Source organism: Silurus aristotelis (genome assembly GCF_946808225.1).
Source record: "Silurus aristotelis genome assembly, chromosome: 23".
In the NCBI taxonomy this organism is placed as follows: domain Eukaryota; kingdom Metazoa; phylum Chordata; class Actinopteri; order Siluriformes; family Siluridae; genus Silurus; species Silurus aristotelis.
Window position 1 is genome coordinate 8,855,855 of NC_139596.1, and position 26,783 is coordinate 8,882,637.

At 38.5% G+C, this 26,783-nt stretch overlaps 2 protein-coding genes across 12 annotated transcripts; one reads left to right on the plus strand and one right to left on the minus strand.

Moving 5' to 3' along the window:
- The first annotated feature begins 1,891 nt into the window (after positions 1–1,891).
- rufy3 (RUN and FYVE domain containing 3) lies at positions 1,892–20,530 on the plus strand. Of its 11 annotated transcripts, none has more exons than XM_083526942.1 (19): positions 1,907–2,386; positions 11,075–11,134; positions 12,696–12,869; positions 12,970–13,087; positions 13,175–13,276; positions 13,355–13,478; positions 13,670–13,734; positions 13,868–13,933; positions 14,032–14,101; positions 14,365–14,457; positions 14,541–14,624; positions 14,751–14,918; positions 15,768–15,865; positions 17,345–17,464; positions 18,525–18,648; positions 18,740–18,816; positions 18,900–18,924; positions 19,046–19,117; positions 19,785–20,530. In XM_083526942.1, the coding sequence occupies exons 1-19, from the start codon at positions 2,116–2,118 to the stop codon at positions 19,926–19,928; spliced, it is 2,055 nt and encodes a 684-aa protein (XP_083383068.1). In that variant the 5' UTR covers positions 1,907–2,115; the 3' UTR covers positions 19,929–20,530. The 11 variants fall into 11 exon arrangements, with proteins under 11 accessions (XP_083383078.1, XP_083383068.1, XP_083383071.1 ...); XM_083526945.1 differs by having other exon boundaries at positions 19,788–20,530; XM_083526948.1 differs by lacking the exon at positions 1,907–2,386 and adding an exon at positions 7,726–8,404.
- Positions 20,531–20,696: 166 nt separating this feature from the next.
- Positions 20,697–26,727, minus strand: grsf1 (G-rich RNA sequence binding factor 1). The gene is made up of 10 exons (XM_083527027.1): positions 26,347–26,727; positions 25,048–25,189; positions 24,796–24,951; positions 24,525–24,653; positions 24,297–24,435; positions 23,230–23,327; positions 22,252–22,331; positions 21,510–21,645; positions 20,889–20,948; positions 20,697–20,787 (listed from the first exon to the last, which is right to left on the minus strand). Exons 1-9 carry the CDS (start codon positions 26,557–26,559, stop codon positions 20,911–20,913), a joined length of 1,131 nt encoding a protein of 376 aa, XP_083383153.1. The 5' UTR covers positions 26,560–26,727; the 3' UTR covers positions 20,697–20,787; positions 20,889–20,910.
- Positions 26,728–26,783: the final 56 nt, after the last annotated feature.

The window sequence follows — 26,783 nt, forward strand, 5'->3', positions numbered from 1 at the left end:
AAGTGTCGTGTGCAGAATGGCGTGGTATAAAATAAATAAATATAAAGTGCACTTTGCTGTGCAAGTCCAGAGTTTAAAGTGTCGTGGTGCGAAAGGTGAGATCTATCTATCTATCTATCTATCTATCTATCTATCTATCTATCTATCTATCTATCTATCTATCTATCTATCTATCTATCTATCTATCTATCTATCTATCTATCTATCTATCTACGTATTTATCTATCTATATGAACGGAAAAGGCTGAGGTACGCTGAACTTGCAGCCGATGCACAACAAGAAGTCTGGAATGTAAAGGTACTCCCAGTGGAAGAAGGTTGCAGAGGGTTCGTAACCACCACAACATCCAGGCTACTCAGGGAGATGGGAGTACGAGGAGAGGCCCACCGGCATGCAGTCAAAGAACTCTCTGCCGCTGCGGAAAAGGGAAGCCAGTGGCTGTGGGTAAAGAGAAAAGACTCCGCTTGGGTCTTTAAGTGAGTTGATGGCATCTAGGGAGTAACCCTGGGACGCTGAGATTCACTGCTGAACCCTCTGGAGGTGTCGTGGGCCTATCAGCGAAACACCCAGGAAGGAGGGCGCCCACTTGACAACCCAAAGGGTGCCATCACCACACCATCCCACAGAGTCTCAACGGTGCCTCAGTGTACTGAGTTACGAGAAAGGAGCAACCTCAGGAGAAGGAAGGACTGAGGAGTAGTGTGGCAGAGGGTGCCATCACTCAATTGACCATCCCAGAGAGTCTCATCGGTGCCTCAAGTATGCATTAGGGATATCAACATCATGTCCTATACAACAGATCTATCTATCTATCTATCTATCTATCTATCTATCTATCTATCTATCTATCTATCTATCTATCTATCTATCTATCTATCTATCTATCTATCTATCTATCTATCCATCCATCTAATAACTTTCAGTTTCTTTTCCATCCATCCATCCATCCATCCATCCATCCATCTAATAACTTTCAGTTTCTTTTCCATCCATCTATCCATTCATCAATCCATCCATCCATCCATCAATCCATCCATCCATCCATCCATCCATCCATCCATCCATCTAATAACTTTCAGTTTCTTTTCCATCCATCTATCCATTCATCAATCCATCCATCCATCCATCAATCCATCCATCCATCCATCCATCCATCCATCCATCCATCTAATAACTTTCAGTTTCTTTTCCATCCATCTATCCATTCATCAATCCATCCATCCATCCATCAATCCATCCATCCATCAATCCATCCATCCATCCATCCATCCATCCATCCATCCATCCATCCATCCATCCATCCATCCATCTAATTACTTTCAGTTTCTTTTCCAAAACAATTTTGGGAATCCACTTGGTTTGCATTCACGATTCCCACAAATCTGTTATATTAAACACATCTTGTCCATATACCTTAAATATTTATAGGCCGGATGACAGAACTTTGATCTTAAAGGTTTTTTTTTATACAGTTTGAATGAAAGGTTTACAATTTTTCTGCTCATTGTGTTTGATCTTTTGTGGAAACATATCATGAACAGCACAATCTTTAAATAATTGGAAATAAGATATGACAAATGACGATTCAATAGAATCAATAGATATTCAATAGATAAGATAGATAGATAGATAGATAGATAGATAGATAGATAGATAGATAGATAGATAGATAGATAGATAGATAGATAGATAGATAGATAGATAGATAGATAGTCTTACAGCTATCTATGTAAACCCATTCGAGAACAGGAATAGAGATAAGCAGATCAATTCTAAAGTATCGATGCTGGTGTTGTTTCAGGAGGATCGAATCACACATTTAAATTATTATCCATCCTGGAAAGTGCCTTAGTATCGAATCGATCCTTCCTGCAATGCACCTTTAGTCACGAGGCGGCGTGATTACGTCATGACTACGTGACTCCAATCCACGGCTCAAAGTTTATTTGTGTTTATGAAGGGAAGAGCACGTCAAAGGGAACAACACATGAGTGACAGAGGGGTTTTTTAAAAATGCACTGATGACAGACTGAGAGAAGTGAAATAAAATGTACAACAATTCTTTTACCAGGAACTGAGCAGAAAAAGGAGCAGTGTACATTTCTAAGCGGAACATGGCGGCAGAGCAGGACACCAACCCTGATCATCAAAACCCAGACGTGGCTGAAAGTTTTATATCTTCCGCGGAATTAGATCGACCTTCTTTTCAGGACAATAATGGGCATTTTCCCAAGACTCCGGAAGAGGACACGTTTACTCCCACCTCCGTTATTTACTTTAAAGAAGCTCTAGATTCTGCCAACGTCCAGTTTGCCAAAAAAATCTCGAATCCTCCTGGCACGGTGAAGTATGAGTTTCACATCGAGACGACCAAGAAAAACAAAAGTAAGTTGTTAAACAGCGCGTTATTTATAATCAATAAAATATCATACATATAATTGCATGAATGCGCGTTCATGTGTGTGTTGCGTTCGAGCGCGCGCACGAGCACGAGCACCGTTGGCTAAGTCGCCCTAGCTAGCTCTGTGTTTACTTCTCTAAGCTTCAAATGTCAAGTCTGTGAACGTCTTTATTTGTGTAAAAAAATTAAACAAATTTTGTATGAAAAATACTGTAAATGCAGGTCGATTTCTTTAAAAGAAAGAAGATGTACGAATAAAATGTCATGAGTCAGCATTTAAAAAGGTGCCACGCCATTAAAGTTTAAATAATACAAACCCAAACCCTGTTTTTTGCTAATTTTATAACTTTTCACACCATTAAATATGAACTTGGTCAATTCTCCATTTACTATATATCAGCTTTCATGTCAGTCATTTATAAATGTCTATTCATTTAATGTTTTCTAATGTATGATTCTGAGGAGTGTCCTTCAAAAAAAACTATAACAGATAAAGATTTCCTTCACAAAACTAGTACATATGATGTCTAGTGAAAAACTTCTAATTAACATCTATCTGAAAACAATGAGAAGGTTTTTCAGTTTAGTTTTTGGTTGTAATTTATTTTTTCAGAGGTTAAAACAACAGTCAAGACAATTCAGCTTTACAGAAATGTGTAAAGGAAAACCTGAAATAACGTATGGAGGTAACGTCTTCAAGGAAAACTTTTACCTGAATCACATTATATATCTGAATATTAAATATTCTGAAGTTATTATATGTGTTTGTCGTGCCTGATTGTTGCTCCGTGCTGTTTTAATTTTCGCAAGATGATCTTCTGTTATAATAATCACCACTCTTCTGGGAAGATCATTCACTAGATTTTGGAGTGTGCTTGTGGAAATTTGTGTAGGGCTGAAACGATTCCTCGAGTAATTCGTATACAGAAAATTATCGAGGCAGATTATTATTGAGGCTTCGTTTAGTGTGTTTAACTACACATGGAGCATTGTGTTTCCCCACGGGCCATTATTACTGACACACCACCCACTAAACTCTGCAGCGCTCTGAACAACCAGTTTCCACCACATTAAAAAAAATGTTTGCCAGAGTCGCTCCCTCTGTAGTGCCAGAAGGTTTTACACAATAAAAATGAAAATAGTCTACAATCAATAGAATCGCATGGTATCACACTAAGCCTCAAGAAAGCCTAAGCCTAAGAAAACTCAGTCTAACAATCAGCTCTGGAAGAGACGAAACAGAGGAGGAGCCTCGTTCCTACACCAAACTTCAGACCCACAACATGTTACCGGTGGATGCAACAGAACTGTTCGATGTTTGCGAGAAATAAAATCGGAATTGCGAGGGAAAGTCAGAATTAAAAGGATTCAGGCCAAATAAGAAGACCAAAAGTTTCCAAAGTTTGTGATTACTTCAAACTAAAACATAAAGAACACAACATACAGTGCAGTTGTTTTATTTATTATTATTATTATTTGATGTTTTTTTTGTAGTAATCTGAAAAAAAAAATTTTTATGATTTATTTATTCATATATTTGTATTTGCATTTTGACACAACATAATTATAATGCACTAAATGGGTTTAGTTTTCACCGATGTTCTTGTATGGATTTCAGCAATAATAAAAAATTTTCTAAAAAGGAAACAAATCACCCTAACCCTAACCCTCTTCAATAAAGAAAAAGTACTTCTTATCTGATTGTTCAATTAATGATGATTATGGAATAATCAGTAGAATACTTGATTTGCTAAAATAATCGATAGCTACAGCCCTGGATGTACGCTCATGCAGCTACAGATGTGTTAGTAAAGTCAAGTACTGTTATCAGGTGAGGAGGCCTGGGGTGCAGTCAGCATTCCAATTTATCCCAAAGTTGTTTAGTTGAGAGCTCTAAAGCTGGCCACTTAAGATCTTCCACACCATCTCATGTAAACCATGGCTTCATGGAGCTGGCTTGGTGCACAGGGACATTTTCATGTGGAACAGTTTTAGGGCTCCAAGTTTAAATGAAGGGAAAGTTTAATTCTGGTGCATTCGAATGTAACCTATACAATTGTGTCCCTTCAACTTTGTGGCAAAAGTTTAGGGAGGAAACGCATAATGTAGGAAATTGTGAAAACTGTCAGTGACGTTTCAACACAAAGAAAATCCTAATTGAATCATAAAATAAACCTTTTGCACAATTAACGATCACATGTTAAATTTAAGAATATAAATATTTATGTGTCATTCAGGAAGGGTTTTTCCTTTAAGTGTGTGAGGAAGAAACTGAGAACTAAAAAAGGGGAACCCACCCACCTCAGTGTATCCCCGGGGATTCTCTTTACCGTATGTCGTGTAAAGGAACCGAATACAGTGTAATACGCTTGAGGTCAACTGGGGAATGATCTGTGACACGAGAATACGGCTGAAATGGAGGTTGAGTAGGTAGTGTTACTTCCTCATTCTGAGATGCTTCTGTTCTTACCACAGTTGTATAGAACGGCTATTTGAATTTCATTTGCCTTCGGCCTCTCTCTCTCAAGAACCAAGTGTTAGCACCCACAGAACTGACTCTCACTTGCCTGTTTTAAAGACTCCACGTACACTGTACAGGAGTCCCCGGATATTGACGACGGTTGTGCTGCTGTAACATGATTGGCTGATCAGAATAATTGCACAAATAATCAGGTTTACAGAAGCTCCTGTTGGTCAGCAAGTGTACACCGAACCAAATAAACAGTATAGAAATAAGATTGTGCGCAGAAATACACGCAAGCTGATGTGGAGCTAATTACAAATCAAACATGGCTTGAATTTGATGAAGGAAGTGATGATTCAGTGTAGTCTTTCCAGGCAGCATTAGAAGGTTGAAATACACATGCATTTGACTCATAGAGGTTTAGTGAGAAGGCAGGATTTAACATGAGAGCACATACAGCATAACCAAAGGCACAACTGGTGATTAATGCTGTTTGGAGCACACAGTTTTCCATTTGACACGTGGTGTTTATGATAATAATAGTGCAAGCTGAGATTCCAGCACTGCAGAAAGTAGCATGCTCACTCTGACAACAAACACAAGACCATCTTTATCCTAATACTTTCAGTGAACGCTGGGATCTGCACCTCTAATCTAAAACTGGCCTAACTCTCTATCTCTCTCTCTCTCTCTCTCTCTCTCTCTCTCTCTCTCTCTCTCTCTCTCTCTCTCTCTCTCTCTCTCTCTCTCTCTCGATAGATAGATAGATAGATAGATAGATAGATAGATAGATAGATAGATAGATAGATAGATAGATAGATAGATAGATAGATAGATAGATAGATAGAAAATTAATATTATTTTTTTACTTTTCATATATGCTGATTAGGAGCCCAGATCTTGTGCAGTGTGTTTGGGGCTGGAACAAAGCCATTCAGGAATTTAGGTCACTATTAAGTCAAACATATTTGCAGTCACTGTAAAATCGTTGTTAGAAGCTGATGTTGTCTTGACAAATAGAACTAGTGTGATGAAACTCGGGTCATTAAACCAGGGACTGGCTGGCACAATTCCACATTCATCATCATTAAAATATTTTCAGTTTTCATTTCTGTTTCACATTTCTTTCCAAAAACCCCAACGCACCAGTCCTGTTATGAAAGAGGAAATATTTAAAGAGAAAAGCTACACAGGTAAATTGCAATCCACTGGTGAGGTTCTTAATAAAGGTAACAGATAAAACTATAAAATGTGCATATCATTGGAATATTATTATTGAAGTTATAGGTTTGCTTGCTCATTACTAGGCAGGTGTTAACATTAAGGCATTAAGGCACTAACCCTGTAATCACTGTGCATTTTTAGCTTCGTGTCTTATAGCCTAAATGTCCAGATGATTCAGATATGCAGGGGTGGACAAAGCAGTAAACCAGGCCACACTGCAAGCAGATTCTCAAGTCGTATTGTTCATTTAACAAACTCTAGACTGGGAGATCTCTTCTGTCAAGGACACAAGCATGATGTGCATTTGAAGCCGTGTTTAGCCATTATAGCTAATCACTAGTTCACCTTATTTGACTAATTACTAGTCAGTTTCCAATGCAAACCAAAATGTGGTAAGGAGCAGCACACTGAAGCATTGCTTGCTAGTCCCAGGGGCGTCCCAGGTGTGTTTTTATGCATCGCATGGCACTTGTTTTAACTGCAGTTGCACTGTGTGCATTTGTAGATTTCTGAAAACCTTCTTACATGTTGAACATTTGTGTTGTAACCTAGATAAGTTTTTTTTTTTTCGTCTTGTCTTCACGGCTCACGGGTTTCTTACCGAGTCAAACTAACAGTTCAGTTCATGTACAGAATCTACCATACTCGACTGCAATTCTGTAATTATGTTTATTATAATTCTATATTATTTTATTATTGTAAGAAATGGGACTAGTAGCAGTGAAGTACATGTAACTCACAGTGTTGATTAGACTGATGTATAAACAAAAATCAGCTTTCCTACATCTGACTGCTTATGCAGGTTATGAAATATGGCATATACTCATGTTATAACTTGTAATAATCAAAAGCAGTTTATAACCGAGCTGCAGTTATGGTGTGAACACTAGCTAGTCCACATATGAACCTACCTTTCACACACTGCTTTATTTGCTAGCAGTAAAATAACCATTTTGCAAGCAATCTTCATGAATATTTGATGCTCGTAAATGGAGAGAAAGAACTCAGGATTTGTGTCTGAACCATCATCTGACAGAAATGTCCACTCATTCTTTAAATCAATATTATTATTGATTAAAAGAAGGAGCTTGACCAACTAAGCTCTGTATATATTAATGTAAGTGTGTGTGTTTTTGCTGAGTAAATAGATTATCATATTTTCTGGCTTGTGGTTCTTAGTCGAAAACCAAACCTTATTGGCGGTAGGTGTGTATGGTACTGAGGGCTTTTAGAGTTTTCTTTTCCACATATGGCTTAGCTTGCTTGCTCTGTCCTTAGAAGACACCGATTTGTCAACTTGTATTGATTGTCTAACATCTGGTGTTATTTCCTGACTCGCGTGTATTTGAGTATTGCCGATTTGCATCATCATTTAAAAAATTTTTTTTATTTATTTTGTAATACAGTAATCATCAGGTCGGATTTAAATGTAATCGATGTATTTAGGTGCAGTATATAAATCACCCAGCAGCAAACGCATTCTGTTCATTTGGCTCGATTACTAAAGCCTCGGTGCCTTTCACCGAGGCATCCTCATTGAGCCAAGAGTAACGGATCACGCATGAGCACACTCCTGCATCATCCCGATCCCCCCAGGAATTCATCTCTCTCCGCTTGCACCATCTGCTCACGTGACTCAGACAATGCTGCTCAGCATCACAGCAGCCATCTTGGTCAACACCCACTCGGTTGCAGCGAACACAACCAATCCAGTTAGCGTGAGTGGGGGCTGTGCGGAGTGAGACGAGGAGAAAGAGAGGCAGTTGTGATTGTTGCTCCACCACTGAGCCGTTTGCAGCATCTCAATCCTCCTCGTTCTGCTGAGCGAGACCAGAAAGCAGACACTGTTTCATGCGACGGATTTTCTCATGATTCCGATTCCAGCTTGGAATTTGTAATTTTTTCTTTTTTTTTTTTTTGAAAGAAGAAACCAGACAAAAAGAAAAGCCTCTTGTTTAATTACTGCCCTGGCTGTTTTTTCTTCCTTTCATTGGCCTTCATTGTTTCTTCTTCATCTCCTGTTGGCAGGAGCTCGTTTTCATTCCTGATTAATCTGTATTCTTCTCCGGCTCTCGGGCAACGGAGGCCATCGTTGTTGTTATTGTCGTAGTCACTGGGCCTCACAGCTGAGTCACCATGTCGGATCTGACGCCACAGAGCGAGGCGCCCACCCCCACCACAGACAAGATCACGCAGGCTGCCCGCGAGACCATCTACCTGTGCAACTTCCGCGTGTCTGTGGATGGCGAGTGGCTGTGTCTACGTGAACTCAATGACATCTCGCTCACTCCCGAGCCTGAGCCAGCACATGAAGGTAGGGGCTCGGGCCACCATGTTGCTCAATGAGCTTGCTGGGATATGTAGGCGCTTTTTCTTTTTTTTTTTTTTTTTTTCTTCAGTTCTTGCCAACAAACCATCCATGGTCTTTTTGACTTAAATGCAATAAAAAAAAAAATGGAGGTCATGTTTTAAAATCTAAGCATCGACACTCTCATTGAAAGGAAACCCTTGGGCTCTGGCAACGTTGCCTTTTGTCTTGCTAATGCGTTGGATAATCATTATTGAATTATATGCAGGATTAGTTCCTCATTGCAGGAGGCCTACAGTGCACGCAGAGCTACCGATAGCTTTTCAGGTGGACACATGATCTTTTTGAGGAATTTAGGGAATTTTTAGGTGATTTAGGCAGAATTGTAGGTCGAGATAAACTGACAAAGGTTCTGCTGCTCAAGCTTTTAGGTCAACCCTGAAACACGAAAGCATAGAGACCAAAGTTCCTCTAAAGCATAGATCCTTAATGAAGGTTTTCACTTATATAAAATGTTACAATTCCTGCATAAACACATCAGATTTTGGCTAAATGCATGTGCCTGCTGGCTGATCTTGAGCACATGCATCAGTATTTAGATTTCTTTGTAAAATCACGATGCAGCTCTAATCATTGTATTGTAACCTGCCTATTAATGTTCTATGAACAATATCTTTGTAGCTGTTTCAACTGGCATGACCGCAGTTCTTTCCCAATGCAATAATGATTCCTATGGCGCTGGTCTGTGCAGTTAGAAAAGCAAAGGAAACCCGATTAACAGTGCACATGTGCTGAATAACCCAATTCCAGGCCAATATAAGATGATGTATGCTTTCTTTGTGACAGTTTTAGTGATGTGCTGGGATCAGATAGCACTCGTATCATTAGCGCGCTTCTAAACACGCTCAATACATCTGTGTGTGGAGTCGTGATCAAAGGGCGGAGATGCTCTCGGTAGCTCTGAGCTAAATTACAGATCTGTAATCTGTCCTTCTAGTTAGTGCAATGATTACAGTTTCAAAGCTTTTTTTTTGTATTATGAATTAACAAAATTTTTTAAGAAAATAAATTGTTTTAAATCAATCATTTCTGTAGGACATTTTAGAAAAGTATTGATTTATACCAATCTGCAGTGTTTTTTTTTGTTTTTGTTTTTTTTGTTTTGTTTTTTTAAATTAACATCCATCAAGTGATATTTCTTACAGTTTAATCTGCAGAGACATGCAATGCCATGACAAGAGTCAGCTCATATTTGTGTTTTGTGCTAAGACTGTAACAGCATTTTATATCTATTGACTGCTTTTGCAACTGTTATTAACACCCTTTCTTAAGAATTTGACTTGGCGAGAACCTTTTAATGGTTGGATGTTGCATATAATCACTTCAGCCGGAAATGCTGTCAGAGCTCTTCACTAAGAACAGATGGTTTATAGTCCCATAGTCGTTCACTGATATCTGAAGTCTATACTGAAGTTATTTATATGACGTCTACCTGGGACAAAGGTTGGATTTTATGAAAGCAGATGCAGAAATGTATGAGTTCTATTCTGACACCTTTTTAAGGGGATAGGTTTTTTACAGAAGGTGCGAATGTGACCCCTTGCAAAATCACACAGATGCCTTTGTTTCCTCTGTGGCTTTGTAACATTTTAATTACGAACCAATTTAAATAATTATTGAGCGAATTTCAGTCCATATTGTTCAATAATGAAAACGATTTCTTCTTATATGATATTGATAAACGCTTCTATTTGATTGTAGTCAGATTACAAATTTTCCAGACATCCTCATCAGCAAAGGTCTCTTTTTGTAAAAAAAAAAAAAAAAAGTCCTTGTGCTGTCTTTGAGGCGCAGTCAGTTTTCAGGCATTTTTTTTACGGCTCTCTTTGTGCCGCTAAACCCATAAACCTGCCAAGAAACGAGATTTTAAAGGCAGAACAATTCATTTTTTTTATTTTGTCACTGTACTGGTTGGAAAAAGTGTTTCAAAATATAGGTTTTGAATGCTTTTGCTTGTGGCTCATTTCAAATATAAGAGCTGGAGTGTAGTAAAATGTGATATAATGAATGATCCTGGAATGGTTTTAGCTTTTAAAGAAAGCTCAGTCTCCTATAACAGCACAGCCCAATTATGACCCAGAGATGTATTCCTGCCTGCTTATCAACTGTTTACCAACACAACCCATTTTTATTCTTTGAAGAATGACTTTGTATCCATTTCTAGTTATGATTGATGTGGAATAATAGCACTTAGCTAGTTTTCTCTCAGGAATTTAACGAGACAGAATATACAGGCAAATATCCTCTGCCTTTTCCACAGTGCTGACCCTGGAGACTCCTCCCAAACATGCTAAACATCTCCTCACCATACACACGATTACACACTGTGTGCAAGTTCTGATGTTACAAATAGTAAAGTATTACATGACGCGCATTAGTAAACCCAGGCAGCCGGAAATGCTGTCAGAGCTCTTTTAAGAATAAATGAATCAACAATCAGTTTGACCAATCAGAACAGATCATTCATAAACATGGCTAATGACTATTACTTTTGATAGGGTGAAATGTTTGATGCGTTTATCGTTGATTTAGTCTACACCCGTGAAATGCATGAAACGCAAACAATTTCCTTTTTTTTTTTGTTTCTTTATTCTTTTCCCATTGTCCTTTGCAAAGACTCATGGGAAGATTTCACAGAATTGGTGGAACAAATGCAAATGCTTGATGAGTTCAAAGGTGCGTATCGCGGCATCACTTCCTCCTTTCACTCCCACCTCTATAGGCATCGTTCGAAAACCATACCGGCTGTATGACGAGACCTTATCAGTCATTAGCTACATTTTCTCTGAACACCTCCAGCCTGCCATCAAGCCTGCGTTCTCATCGGCCGTCTCTGCCATGCTTGTTCACTGTCTCTCATTCTGTCTTTTTTTTATTTGTTATTCTTAACTGTCTAGATCGCGCTTGTTTTTTCCTTTGTGTTTTTTTTCTCAGATTCTGCTACTCTCACCATTCTCTCTGGCTGATCTTTCCTGGCACTTGCATGGTGTTGTAGGCATTTCACACTTACACTAATTCCTTAGGGCAATGCACTACTAATTAGTTCCTGCAGGCCTGAGATGTTGGAGTTGTTTTTTTTTTTTTTTTTGTTTGTCATGATATCCTGCAACCTCATCTGACCTTTAGTACCGCAGCAGTCCCTGTCTGCTGATTCAGAGTAGCATTGATTTTTTATTTATTTATTTTTTTTTTTATCGGTCTACCCACAGATTATCAATTTTCAATAAATGAGAACTGAAAGCATTTCTTTAACATCAAACAAGTTGGGGATCAAATTCACTTTCACATTTCACAAAAACCTGTTTGTGTAATATAAGGTGAAGAGCACGTGACTCCAGCATACTGGAACGGCTATTAACGTTCAGTTTATGTTAGGAATAATAATAATATTATTATTATTATTATTATTATTATTATTATTATTAATAATAATAATGAAAACAACTTTGTTATACTCTGGTATATTGTTTTCAACTAGAGTCACGATCATATCTCTGTTACCGTTTCTGGTAATACTTTCACTGGTGTTTCTATTTAATTATCATGAAAAGCCTAGTTTTCTTCAGACACTGAATTAAAATAAAAAAATAAATAAAATCTTGCGGAAAGAAACTTACAATGCTTTACTATACCCTTTGCATAAGTGCCCTGTGATGGTAATTACTTTTTGAATTTTTTTTTTTTATCAGTGCAGGTTTTTTTATACTAGTAAAAAAAAAATCCATTAATTAAATTCATGCTTTCATCTTGTCATTTGTCTTTTTCTTTCAACAAAATGCTAATGGATTTCTTTCTTTCTTTCTTTATTTTAAGCAATAAAGTGGGTTCTTCATTAGCTTTAAATAAGTCTTGAAAAATGAACCTTCTTGGTTAGAGCTCAAATTGAGAAACTGGATTGCTGACTAAATGGCTTCAAGTTAAAGAACTATATTTGGATCTTCAGATTATGTACAGTAGGTAATATGTTTAGCAGAACGGTTGTGTTTAAGCTGGTCACTGTGTTATACATGTTAATTATGTGTTGTAGGTTAACGTAACTGGTGAATAAAAAACGAGAAGGAAAAAAGATATCTACACTGTTAAACTTTGTACCATTATAGTGTGCGGACATTCCTGTACTATTTATTGTGAGTTTTTCTTCAAGCTGAAAAGCTTGTGATCCTTTTATTTGACAGCAGTGCTTTATAATATGCCATTTGGTGTTTTTTTTTATTATTTTTTTTTTATGTGCCCTCAGATCCCAAGGACCCCATCGCTATCGAGAGGCTTAACCTGATGAACATGGCCAAGCTGAGCATTAAAGGCCTGATCGAGTCAGCGCTAAACCTGGGCCGCACACTAGACTCAGACTACGCCCCGCTGCAGCAATTCTTTGTCGTGATGGAGCACTGTCTGAAACACGGACTCAAAAGTATGCAGCGGAATTTGGTGCACAAATCAATTCAGCTGTCTTTTGTTGATTTCTATTGTCCTTATACATTTTTTTTTGTCCAAACTTTATTAAATTGAAGGCAAGAAGACGTTCCTCGGTCAGAACAAGTCGTTCTGGGGTCCTCTGGAGTTAGTGGAGAAGTTGACTCCAGAAGCTGGTGAAATCACCGCTAGTGTCAAAGATCTTCCTGGCCTTAAGTAAGCCAAGTCTGCTTATTTTCTCCCACTTTCTTTCTACTTTTTCCTCTCACAGCTCCTGGCACTGATTTAGTTATGTTTTCTTAGAACTCCTTTGGGAAGAGGCAGAGCGTGGCTGAGACTGGCCCTCATGCAGAAGAAGCTCTCGGACTACATGAAGACCATAATTAACAGAAAGGATCTTCTAAGGTGTGCAGACTTACATGTTTTTATAAGACCATTTTAACGTCAGCCTGCTTCTAATGTGTATATATTTATATATTTAAGTGAGTTCTATGAGCCCAATGCTCTGATGATGGAGGAAGAGGGAGCAGTAATTGCTGGACTGTTGGTGGGACTCAATGTCATTGATGCAAATCTGTGTATGAAGGGAGAAGACTTGGACTCTCAGGTACTTTATAATTTTACAAATGACTATTTATTTTTTACTTACTAAGGTTTTTTTTAGACATGTATGGTTTTTATCCAGAGCAAGACACTTTGACTTGGTTTCATAATAGTTAAGGATTTTGATGTTCATTCATTTTTATCAGGTGATTTTATTTTGTTTTTGATCCAGTTAGTCATGTGTTACCTTGGCAGGTTGGCGTTATAGATTTTTCTATGTATCTAAAAGATGGAGGTCACAGCAGCAAGAGCACAGAGGGGTAAGTTCTCACACACACACACACACACACACACACACACATACATATATTACACATTGTATGGATTACACAAACTCGGATCGTTCGACCGTTGCTCATTCCCTCCTGCACATTTTAAATTGTTCTATTCTAGTGACGGACAAATCACAGCAATCCTTGACCAGAAGAATTATGTCGAGGAGCTCAACAGACATTTAAGGTATAGTTACTGCTACAGTTATTACTTTGGTTTACGGTTTGTTTGGCCTTGTCTGGCTTACATTGTCTGGCCTTGTTATATCTGTATCTCCCTGGCAGTGCTTCTGTGAACAACCTTCAAGCCAAAGTGGATGCCCTTGAAAAGTCCAACACAAAACTTACAGAGGAGGTGTGTATTAATGTTTTGAAATCCAACATTGTAATCGGAATAAATATAAAATGGCTCCAGTCTGGTTTTTTGTTGTTTTTTTCCCTGGGAAGCCTGAGCGCTTTTTTTCTTAATTTTTTTTTCTCCTCTTATCTCCCATTTTCTTTCTCCCAATTTATTTATTTATTTATTTTTTGTTTAATAAAATTGTAAGTTGTGTGAATGGTAGCAGACAAGGACGCTCCAGTCTTTTCTCCCAACAATCTCTTGTCTGATTCTTACAGCTTGCAGTTGCAAACAATAGAATCATCACTTTGCAAGAGGAGGTAGAGAGGATGAAGGAGGAAAGCTCTTACCTCGTGGAATCCAATCGCAAGGTACTGATACACCACACGTCAGAGATTAAAATATCATCAGATGCCTTAAACAGAACTAAAATACAGGTATATGTGCGTTGCAGGCTTTGAGGCCAGATGGAGCTGCCGATGGCCAAGTACTTGGAGAAACCCGAAAGCAGCTTAAAGAGGAAACTCAGCTCAGACTGGTCAGTTAGATCTTAAGTGTGTGACACTCTGTCTAGAATAGGCATATCTTTATTGTAGTAATTATACCCAGTGATTAGCCCATCAGTCAGCGTTGAAATATAAACAATTACAAACATTTTGTGTAGGATGTGGAGAAAGAGCTGGAGGTGCAGATTGGGATGAGGCAGGAGATGGAGCTGTCCATGAAGATGCTGGAGAAGGACATTTGTGAGAAACACGATGCGCTGGTGGAGCTCAGACATCAGCTAGATGATTTACGCAGAATCAACCATGAGCTCTGCCACAAGTCCCAGGTACAGTATAATGACCACCAATGTGTTTAAAATGTTTTCACAGCGCCGGTGAATTGATACATTTTTTTTTTAAAAATGCATAATATAAATTATAATACAATTTCTGTCAAAAATGTGGACATTTTTGGAAAATGTGGACCTCGTCTTTTACTGTTTTTGAGTATGGAATGGCAGCTATGTTGGTTCAGTATTCCTTCCACCTGGAATAACTTTTAAGTCTTCCCTGCTCCAAAACAACCACAAATATTTAAGATTCCACCTCCAAGTTTGTGAGGCAGTCTGCTAACATCTCATAAGTTCTTCTGTAAGAGCCAGAAATGTCAGATTAAGACTCTTCTGTCCATGGAAATTTCTTCCAGTCATTCACTGTCCAATTCTTATGTGTTTTTCCTTTTACATAGTTTGTCACATATAAGTAGAATGGACATGCATGCGTTTCGTTTGTCACACACTGTAGATCTGTCTTCAGTGCGCATGTTCACATACATGATCATTTCTAAAGTAACATTTAATCGATGTTTAATGATAAATATGGAATTTTTCCTCTTTTAATAATTTAGTTACTGTTTTTGGATTATCCAGTGTTAGTTAGTTAAAAGTCAAGATAAACTTTGAGTCTTTGGAATGGAGGATTTTGTGGAATCTTTGCAACATGACCAGCTCTCTTGCAGTTGTTTCCCGACATTCGATGTACCTTCAAATTGACAAAGTATCAGTGTATTATTTTGATATAATTTTTTTAAATATAAATATATATACGTAAAAATGTACAGCCTTTTTTATACAGAACATAAAAATAGGTTTTACACACATGTTGAGGTGTGAGGTGTGTGTTTGGCTGCGTTGCAGAGCTCGGAGACCAGTTTGAAACAGAAGAATGAGATCATCAGTCGCTTTGATGAGAAAACAAACCAGATGGCAGCCACTATTAAACAGCTGGAGCACAGGTAAGAGTTCACATGCTTGAAACCCTGAAATCATAATGGAATCTGTGCCTTTTTTGTTTTTGTATCCACTAATGCACTAGGCTCAAAATACATATTATTGGATTGCTTATCTGCCCTGTTTCAAGTTCTGCACTCACCTTTTCTTGAAATAACTCCTCTCTGCTTTATGTCTCCTGTTGTTTTTGCTTCTTTTTTTTTTCCCCTTCTTTTTTTTTTTTTTGCATCCCTTCCACGACATCCTCTTATTTGTGTTCTCTTTTCAGCGAGAAAGACGTGGTCAAGCAAGCGCGAAACTTGAATTTGACTGCAGGAAAACTGCTGCAAAAGCAACAATAGATCGTTTGCAAAAACGCCTAATAATAGTTCCATCAACACATATCCTAAATTTGACTTTGCATATCATTGGAACAACTAGGGTTTTTATTTTATTGGGTTCGAGGTCTATTACGGTTGCTTTCTCTTTCCCTTATGGACGACCATGTTTCTGCTTCTACTGTGAATATCACACTCCGAGTGAGCCGGCATGGTTTTAATCTTTCCAGTCCTTTTTTTTTTTTTTTTTTTTTTTTTTTTTGTGGTTTACCAGATAATGATAGTGACCGGATAGTTTGAGAAAGCCTAAAGATTTGCTAAATACCCGACAGCTTTTTATAGTTTTTTTTTTGTTGTTGTTTTTGTTAGTTTATATGTAGGAAATGGTAACAAAATAACTCGTTTCTCGTATCTCTACAGTGTATCTCTTCGCTCTTTGAATAACCGTACTTAAGGATGTTAGAACGGAAGGCTTTGGCTATCAAAAGCTTTAACATAGTAGCAGGATCTGGTTAAACATGTACCATTAGCTCTTTGCATAACTATGTAGGTCACCTTTTTTTTTTTTCTTCTCCTGGCCAGTTTTTAACTGACACGGCGAAAGTAAAACGGACCCGGATCAGCACCTGCGTGAAGTCGAGTGTACTGAATTATGCTCCCAAGTGTAAAAATTATTATGCAATTGACTGAAGTGAATGCGTATTCCCAGGCGGAACTAGTTGCAGGTTTCACTTTGGACAGATCACGAGCCTAAATAGCATTCATGTGTAATAACTGGCTCCATCGTGGAGGTTAATGGCGAATCCGAAAGCTTTGTGGTCCTGTATTAAGTCCCAAAATAAATTCGAAAGGTTTCTGTCGATGAGGTTATTCTGTCAACTGCAATTAAATGATCAAAGTGTATGTAGACTTTAACCATCTATGTAAAATGTAGTACAGTAGCATAATAAAGATCAAATCCAACACTTTGAGATTTCTTCACTTTCTTTGCATTTCCATCCAGCCTTTTACTTTTAGATTTTTTATTTTTTGTTTTATGCTCGTTTCTGTCTCCTTTTTTATGATTGTTCATTTCAGTTGGACGTTATTGAGGTTCTCCTCCCTGTCATAGCATTTTAGTTCTCATTTTTTTTTTTACCTCATTAAGTTCATCTGGCTCAAATACAGATCTAAACAGGCAGAGAAGCAGAGGGATCTGGCTGAGGAGGCGAACAGGCTTTTCAAACAGGAGTTTGGTGACAAAATTGCAAGTCTGCAGCAGGAAGTGGAGCATTTACAAAAGCAGAGGTATGCAACATTCCTGCAGGTTGATATTATTCAAGTATTAATTGCTCCTGATTAATATACACTCTGTGGCATGACCTTTTTTTTTTGAAGGCACACGGTTCTTGGACTTCAACTAGAAATGATTGTGGCCTTAACCACACTTTTTTTTAAACCATATGAGTATGCCCATGGAGATTCTTTTTCAGCATTTTCTATTACATTTTTGCCATTTGGCACATGCCCTTATTCAAAGCGACTTACATATATCTCACACAACTGAGCAGCTATGGGGTTAAGGGCCTTGCTCAGGGACCCAGGCGCGGCAGCTTTGTATGGCAGGGATTTGAACCCACGACCTTCAGATCCGCAGTCCAATACCTTATCCACTAAGCTACCACCTCCCAGATTTATGGTTCTATCTCCTATAAAGTAAACAAACTGTAGCAAAATTTAATCCACTACAACCCTGACCAAGCAGTAACCACAAAGTGCCACACATTCTTGTTTCTTTGTAGTTCTTTTTTTTTTTGTTTGTTTGGTTTGTTTATTTGACTTTATTTTATTGCGTGTCTTCATCAACCAAAATAATCTGCTGCACACCCTTTATATCGCCCAGATACCCCATCAATCTTTTTGATTAGATTTAATCTTTTATTCACATCTGCATCTATAAGAACACCTTGTTTGTTCAATCTGAATTATATACTGTATTTGGTTAAATCCCTGTGTGTTTTTCTGGATCTGCATTATTTCCTTATACAGGGTATAAAGAGTAATTTCTCAGGTTGTCCATTAGGGGGCAACATCTAGTTGCCAAGGTCAGGTACATGGTCAATGTCAAGTCAAGAGGCTTTTCAGTTCAACACATTGTCACTCACTGTGTAAAGGGGGTGAAGTAAATGTTTGTAATATTATCTAAATGGTGCAGGACCACGATTATTTCAAGTTCATTTCCATTAGTATCAACTATTTTCTCTTCTAAAATCTTGCTACATTTTTAAGCTTAATAAAAATTCGTTTTGATGAATGCAGATTTTTTTTAAGCCACATATTTAAAGGTATTTGTGTTTTTGGGGTGCAGGAGCGGTTTGGAGCAGGAGCTGAGGAAGGAGCGAGGAAGACGAGGGAGTCAGCATTCAGACACCGTGCTGGTGAAAACTCCTCCGCACAGAGACATGCAGCAACAAGTGGAGGACATAAGAAAGGTAACTCTTGATTTCAAAGCGAGTCGGCATTTTGCAACAGCAGCATTATTTCTGTATGTAAGAAACTGTTGTTCTGGATTTATTTATTTAGGAACTGGAAACGGTCAGAAAGGAGAACGACACACTTCGAAACGTGTTGGAAGAGAAAACGAGTCTCAGTTCGAACTTGTGAGCCTTTGTTTATTTAAACAATACTAGTGATCCAAAAGTAATAAATAAATACTTATCACTCCTTGTTTTGCATTGTCTAGGTCGCTGTCACACGAAGACGAACAGGTCAGAGTTACAGTTTAATCATCCTTTGTGTCAAAACGTAACAGCATGCTACGTTAAGATTTGTTTGTGAGATTGTACACACATCTCCTGTTTGCTCATTTAGATTTTCTTTCCTTTTCAGAACCAGTCATTCAAACAAGAGCCATTTGTTTGTACAAAGTGCAACAGTTCGGAAGCACTAAGCAGTTCTAAGGTATCACTGATCATCTCTTAATGAAGATCATTAAGACTAGAATAGAGAGGAGTAAAAGTTCAATATGAATATTTAAGAAATAAACACAACAGTGGCCACATTGAGTAAAACACCAGTATAAATTCATACAGCTGTGGTCACATTTGCATTCTTGTGTACTGTATGTAACGTGCCTTATATACAACAGTGATGCCAGTTTGGATCTTCCACCAAGCAACACTGAATTAGCAGTCATTCTAGAAATGATAGTGTTTAAACAAATACATTTATCTAAACCTATAACCAGCTGGAACTACTTCCAGGGCTGCTGGTCAAAACATTCAACACATTTCAACTAATTCAATTCAAGAATCTGCCAGTGTTAATTTAGCATACGAGTAGAACAAGGAAAATGCAAATGCCCCCTTTTTTCAGGAAACTTTACATTTTTAGTTTTATATCAAATAAAAACAAACCGTATAATTAATACAAATGCAATGTTTTAAGATATGACACATCTTGAATAATTAAGATAAAGTGTGGATGATGCCACTCACAGCTTTTGTTACCCATTAGTCTTTGTGATGAATTTTCAAATATTAATTTCTACATTTTTAAATCTTGCTCTTTTTATTTACTGTACGCCCCGAGTTCTCACAGTGCTGCTATTTTTACTCTGCCATTTTAGCAGGAGTGCAAGAACTGCCGAGAAGTTTACTGCAAGAACTGCATGCTCAACGAAATCCCCCTGCCGTCCTCCATCACGCCCGAGCGCGTGTGCGACGTGTGCTACTCCGAGCTGCTGCAGCAGTACGCCTCCACCCCATCCTGAGTCGCTTCCACACTAATTTCAGTAAAACTTATTTAAAACTGGAACATGTTCGATTTAATCGAGGTTGACGTTGTAAACACCAGCAGACGTGCAGTGAGGTTTTTTTTGGTTGTTTGTTTTAAAGGGAATGTTTGTGCTACTTAATTCTTACATTTATTTGCATCAAATTCAGCATCGTGTTGTAGACGAGTGATGTCCACCAAGTGGACTTGTGCAGTACTACTATTGTTTCTGAAATCAATCATAAAGTTTTACAAATTATTTTCTTTAGTGGTTATGTATCACACAGCAAGATATCCAAAATGGTTTCTGGGGTGAGAAGGTATGCAAATGATTTTAATGATTTTAGAAATAATTTTAGTGATTATTTTTTGTACATAAGATTTTACCAGACTGGGTGCCAAAACTTTTTTTTTTTCTCAAAGCAAAATTCTGCACTTAAGCATGCAGTATCATCTCGACATATTTATCAAGGTATGAACTGTTCAAAATGAAGCTGCGTTTACACTTACAGAATGTAACGAAAACAGTTTGATACTTTGTGATATTCTCGCCTCTAAAGGCTCATTAAAGATTTATGTCAAAATTGTTTGATTGCAAAACTGCTCGAAGTACGTTTGAGTTGAGTTGTGCTTATATGTGCTGTTTAAGTGAAGAGATTATATAATAATCACGTCCTCTGCTTTACACTGTAACATGCAATGAGACTCGATCGAATTCTTTGTGATGAGTATTTACTACTTTGAAAAACAACACAGTACAATGCACTCCATAACTGAGCAGGTTTATTACAGTTCTGTCTCATATTTATCCCAAATAAATATTGCCAAAATGCTTTTTACAGATGACATCCATTCACCTAGAGAGAGAGAGAGAGAAAGCATGAGAGAGAAATATGTTATTAAGCAAGTAAGTAGTAATTAATACTTGTTGAGGCCAAAAACAAAAAGGTTAACATACCTTTTCAGTCTCCTTAATTCTTTTAGGTTTTATTTAGGTACAGCTCAATATATCTGTCCTCTGCATTGACAAGAAAAATCAATCAGTTTACACTTTTTTAAAAACAAGTTTTAAAAACAATCATCATCATCTTCCGGCTTCTGCCATTAAGGGTCGCCACAGCGAAACATCCATCTACATTCCCCTCAGTCCTCTTTCAAACCAACTACCTGCATGTCTTCCCTCACCACATCTATAAACCTCCTCCTTGGTCTTCCTCTTTGCCTCCTTACTGGTGGCTCCATCCTCAGCATTCTCCTACTGATATACCCCATGTCTCTCCTCTGCACATGTCCAAACCATCTCAATCTCACCTCTCTCACCTTGTCCCCAAAATGTCTTACATGCACGGCCCCTCTAATAAACTCAAATTTTAAACACAATACGAGTGTGTATTACAACACTGGATGTCAAAAATGCCACCTTTATATTTTTGCACAAAAGATGATGTAAAGGCCCTGCCCATGCTGCACCACACAAACGATGTAAAACGTGTGTATTTATGTCTCTCCCTGACACTGAAGCTGAAGGATCTTTTAAATGATCTGAGAGAAAATCCATAATATCCCGTGTGACTCTTACGTATATACTGCTTGTCCTTGGTCATCGCTTCCACTGCGTCCTGCCGCGTCGTGAAGTGAGCCTCTGCCTCGCCGCTAGGCCTTCCGTCGGGCCCGTACTCCAGCCGAACCTTCGCCACCCTGATAGGGTGAAAAAACTGAAGACAAAACACATGGAAAAGTGAACAGCACAACCACAGTGTTTTCAAAGGTCATTTATCAGCTGTGGAATAAGCGCATCTGGGACTGTACGCTGAGTTGCATGTTTATTGTGTGCACGTAGTGCATTTGGGAGCATGCTGGAGAATGTGCATTTCACTCTGGCATAGATGAACGATACACACCAAATGTGTGACACAGTTCCATTGGCTTCCTATAAAACGTCATTTTAAAAATTCTATATAAAATCCTTCACGCATTATAAAAGACTGAATGGTGAAAATGGCTTTCAATGCTAAACCAATTTAATACTTAAAAAGTGCAAGTTTTGTTCAAGTTGGTTCTTCATGCCATCACAATTAACTAAAACCATTGATCCTGAACAGATATCAATCTTTTTTTTACTTAATTTATGGCCTATAAAAGACTCCGATATCTCTTCGTTTTCATAACCTCCCTTTAGAGTTAATGCAACAGACTTATTTCATTTTGTTTAAATGCCTAATAAATATTTTTGGAAGGCAGGTTCACTTCAAACATGCAACTCAGTGTTCAGTTGATTTCAGAACATAGTGTCCCACTGAGAAGTTTGGAAATTTGTTTACATTTATTACGTCTCCAGCCGTGGCTTGGTACGGTAGACCCCTCATGTGTATATAATGTGCGGGAAGAGACACACTGCTGGCTGGAAAAAAAAATACAAATAAATAAAAGACAAGCCCTTCTGAATGCTCCTAAAATGTTTAAAATTGTATATTCTGTAGATTCTACACATCATCCACACACATACTGATTTGACTGAATATAAGCCGGTGTATTCTAAAACTCCCAAACATGGATTATTAAACAGGGATAAGTATGTAAATGATAAGTGAATTGAATAGATACACTGTACATCTGCTCATTTACACAATTCTTCTAAATCAGCCAATGGTGTGGCAACAGCAATGCAAATGATGCAATAACGCAAATACAAATCACACGCTTCAGCTGATCCTCACATCAGATATCAGAATATGGGGAAAGTGTGACATCAGTGGCTTTGACCATGGCATGGCTGTTTGTGTTAGACCCGCTGGACTGGGTCAAAAAATAAATAAATGCTCATCCTTCTGAGATTTTTGTGTTTATAGATTGGTGTGAAAACCAAAAGACATCCAGAGAGCCGCGTTTCTGCACGCTGGCACCTTGACATGTAAATGGATAATGGGCTTGTTTAAGATGCCAAGAAGGAAATAGTAACTCAAGCAACTACTCAATTACAACCCTAGTAAGTAGAAATAAGCATGTCGGAATCACACAACACTGTGAACCTGGAGGCAGATGAGCTAGAGTAGAACATTACACCTGACTCCAGCAATCATTTTAATACAGTCATGTCAACTTGGACCCAGAATCTCAATGAAACACCTTGGGGAATTAAGTACCATACAGAACTGAGGCTGTTCTAAGAGCAAAGCAGAACCTTCCCAGTATTAGCATGTTGACGGTTGAGTGTATATGATTATATGGTTCTATGAGCCACCCATGTTCTATTTAACAACAGAATATTAAGTATGCAAACAGTTGAAAAACAAACTTACGGTTTTGTGAGCGTAATGAAGCGACTGTAGTGTCTGCTTTCCCTCTGCCATACTGCATCTGAATCTCAGTCTTTTTGCTCGGATACACCTCGATGTACCTGTTCAGGAAAACAACGTCAAAGGATACAGTCGTGCAATAAACATCCACTAATTTATACATTTACAATTATTTTCAACTACTTCATTTTATAGTTGGATTTGTGCACAAGCGAAAGTGACACTTTATCAGGGGAATTTTGGCAATATTCCAAGTTGGAAACTTACCAGGAATTTATGGGGATTAAATAGAAATTTGGGAGAATTTATATCAACTGTATATTTGCGTGTTTGTATGTTTGTATATAGTAAACATTTTGTTTGGTCATAAGCTGACGCATGCAAGCTGATTTTAAAAAATGACATTTTTGACGATTTAATTGTTAGTATAATTTTGTTGCACAAAAGCTTACACTCAGCACAAGGGAGTTTTAAACATACATTTTTGTAATATTTATGAAATTTATGTGAATACTTAAAAAAAAAAAAAAGTGTCCTTGTTGTGTGCAGAATGTTAAGAGATTATCTGCTTTGTGTTCTAGAGGAATGCACAGAACATGTAAGGGGGCGTGGCCTCAGGAGTCCTGTAGTAAGTGTGCTGTGTTTATTCCCATCAATTTCTAAGGAAAGGTTCCAGTCCAATTTTGCACCCCTATACACTCCTAACAAATGCAGGTGTGCAACATAAAAGTGTAATAAAAGTACCATTCAATCCCAGAATCATAATTATACAGTTATTATTAAAAGGAAGTGACTGTAGTGTTTCACTGACATGCATTTTTCATTTCATCTGGTCACTTTGTAGCCCATTTAACTCTCTAGAACATTTCTGGATCCATCAATCAAGATGTACCACTACAATACCAACACTGCCCAGATGTTTGACTGGTGGATGATTCTCAGCACAGCAGTGTCACTAACATGGTATAAGTGTGGTATGAGCCAGACCTTTTCTCGCTTCAGAAACTGGAATGTATAATCCAAAGCATTGTAAAAAATTGCAGTTGTTCAGTTTCATGTAATGGCCTGACCTGCTTCCAATAACCTCTCTGTCTTTCTTAAGTGCTTCATCCGCCATCTCCTGTGTAGCGAACTGCACGAAGGCGTCACCCGAACTCCGTCCCCAGCGGTCCATCACCAGCGTGATCCCGTCTTTCACAATGTTCAGTCCTGAAACGGTCAATTGTGCAAAGTAAATCAGGTTACAAAGAAACAAATGGGACGTGTTGGAATGGTGGGATTTTGGTGAGATTCTAAACCTGAAAAAAACTGGATAATGTCCTGCTCTGTGCAGCTGAAGGGCAGACCTCGGATGCGGACCACTCCGTCTTGGCTTTCACCTGTTCCCTTCAGTATGGACTCTGCGTCTCTGTTGGTCACTTCATACACTGTAATAAAGAACATTCCATGTTATCTGCTGGACACAGAGGTGGTTAGGAGTGCTCTGGATAACTAGACTCGGTCATTATTATTAATCTTTTAAGTTTTTTTTATTCTATTCCAAATACATTATGGATTTGCTGCACCTGCCTTCCACATAGCGGGGTCCGAGGTACTGCCGGTGCATCTCCAAGGCTTTGCCGACATCTTCCTCGTCCTCCAGCTCAATAAAGGCTTGTCCTGTCGGCTTTCCGTTTTTGTGATACATAAGATGGATTCCGCTCACTCCATTGCGAATTCGACATTCTGTACCGACAAATATGTTGCTCTCATTAAAAAAAAAAAAAAAAAAACGAAGGTGTTGGTATTTGTGATTCGTTACTGAAAAACAGCAGGACGTACCGGAGAAAAATTTCAGCAGGTCTTCGGAACCGCAAGACCACGGCAGACCCTTAACGCGGACGATGAACACGTCCTTCTGTTCACCCTCTGGAGAAGGAGAGTACTCTGGAAGAGGGGGATACTCGTCTTCTTGGTGCGGCGTCTAAGAGAAACAAGGAGATGTTAATGCACCGTTTGAGTTGAGCAGAGAAAGAAATGAGCTGATGGCTGAACAAACAGAGCAACAATTCGGTGTTTCTGAGACACATTACATACTGCGTGCAATCATAGTCAGCACAGGCCACGTTCCCCGAAATATATCATCAATGAAGAGCAAAAAGATTAGGTTTATGAGCAGAGTGACAGCAAAACCTCTTTTGCCAGACGAATTCATTCCATTTTGTTGGGCAGATTGGGTTTGGATTCACAGCTTATCCCTGGAATCAGGGTGGGAATACATCCTGGATGGAGCATCAGTTCTTAACAAGGTACCTATTGAGTCATTCTGAGCCACTGATTGAGCATCATGTGCTTTGAAGGTGGGACAAAGAAAACTCCAGAAAGTCAATTTTAGAACCAAACAGCACAAAGCTATTTACTGTATTCGGATCATATTTATTAGGAAAATTCTTTTAAATTGAGTCCTGTTTTTTTCTTAACGTTTTTACACGTCCAGGAAGAAAGAGGTATGAAAATGGCTTGTACCATCCAATCAGCTACTTCAACTACTCCTTTTTTCGATCGTTTCCTGGCTCTCGCACACCACAGACGTAGTTTATGAAGCTCACAACGAAAGCAAAGCGGAAGGCAACAAGAAGTCTGTCTAATGTGGATGAGACAGAGGGAGTCAGTGATGTAAACATAGTCAGACACATTCCTGATCATCTTTCCTCTGCTGGTCTTCTATATGATGGAGGTTCAGCCTGGATCCATTCATTAGGTAACAACATTTGACTTTTTTTTATAATCAATATATTATTATGATGTGAGGTCCAGTTACAAGCGAGACAATAAAACAGGTAGTAGGTATGACTACTTTTGACTTAAGTTATGTCAGAACCCAAACTTCTTTACCTGAGTGAAGAAGTGACGTCAGTACTTTTACTTTAACCAGAGTCTTTTAAACCATCTGTATCTTTACTTCCTTCAGTAAATCAGTGATGGCAAAAGTACACATTTCTATTATTAGCTTTCATTAATGACGTTATGATTCTTAGAGCATCATAATGATGCAGAGTGGACGTTAAAGAGGGGAGCAGGACACTCAGTGGACATGATGTCTAGTAGGACACTGTGTTGAACCCGTGTGCACGCGCTTACCTGTGCAGAACACAGGGCTCTGTGCGACGCGCTCCAGCTGAACGTAGACTTCGCAAGATTCACAGCCCGGGCGTGTTGTGAATAAGAACCAGCTGAAAGGCTTCGGTTTGTCTCGAGCAACTTCGCAACACAGGACAAGCTTCTTCTACTTCTTCCTCCACCCAAAGTGCGCACGAGCGCGGAAACCAACACTGTCCTTCCGTACGCAGCCATTCCAGTTAGCTGATAAAGCAAACACACCCTCTGATTATAGCAAATAATAATTATAATATAATAAAACACTACCACTGACTAACACATGCTGCTCTGAGACAGTCACGTTGACCTGCCCCGGCAGAGGACACGCTGATGCGTGATGCGTGACGTCAAACACAGGAAATGATGGTCGGGTCGTCACGTGTTCAAAATAAAAGTCCGTTTGGGCAGATTGGGCAGAT

Coding starts and splice junctions, on each gene's coding strand:
- rufy3 (XM_083526942.1), top strand. CDS start 2,116: ATGGCGGCAGAGCAGGACACCAACCCTGATCATCAAAACCCAGACGTG. Junction 13,934..14,031: donor GAGCTCAACAGACATTTAAG/GTATAGTTACTG, acceptor TCTCCCTGGCAG/TGCTTCTGTGAACAACCTTC. Junction 14,625..14,750: donor AGGAAACTCAGCTCAGACTG/GTCAGTTAGATC, acceptor CATTTTGTGTAG/GATGTGGAGAAAGAGCTGGA.
- grsf1 (XM_083527027.1), bottom strand. CDS start 26,559: ATGGCTGCGTACGGAAGGACAGTGTTGGTTTCCGCGCTCGTGCGCACT. Junction 24,654..24,795: donor CGGACCCCGCTATGTGGAAG/GCAGGTGCAGCA, acceptor TCTTTATTACAG/TGTATGAAGTGACCAACAGA. Junction 23,328..24,296: donor AGAGAGGTTATTGGAAGCAG/GTCAGGCCATTA, acceptor TTTCCTGAACAG/GTACATCGAGGTGTATCCGA.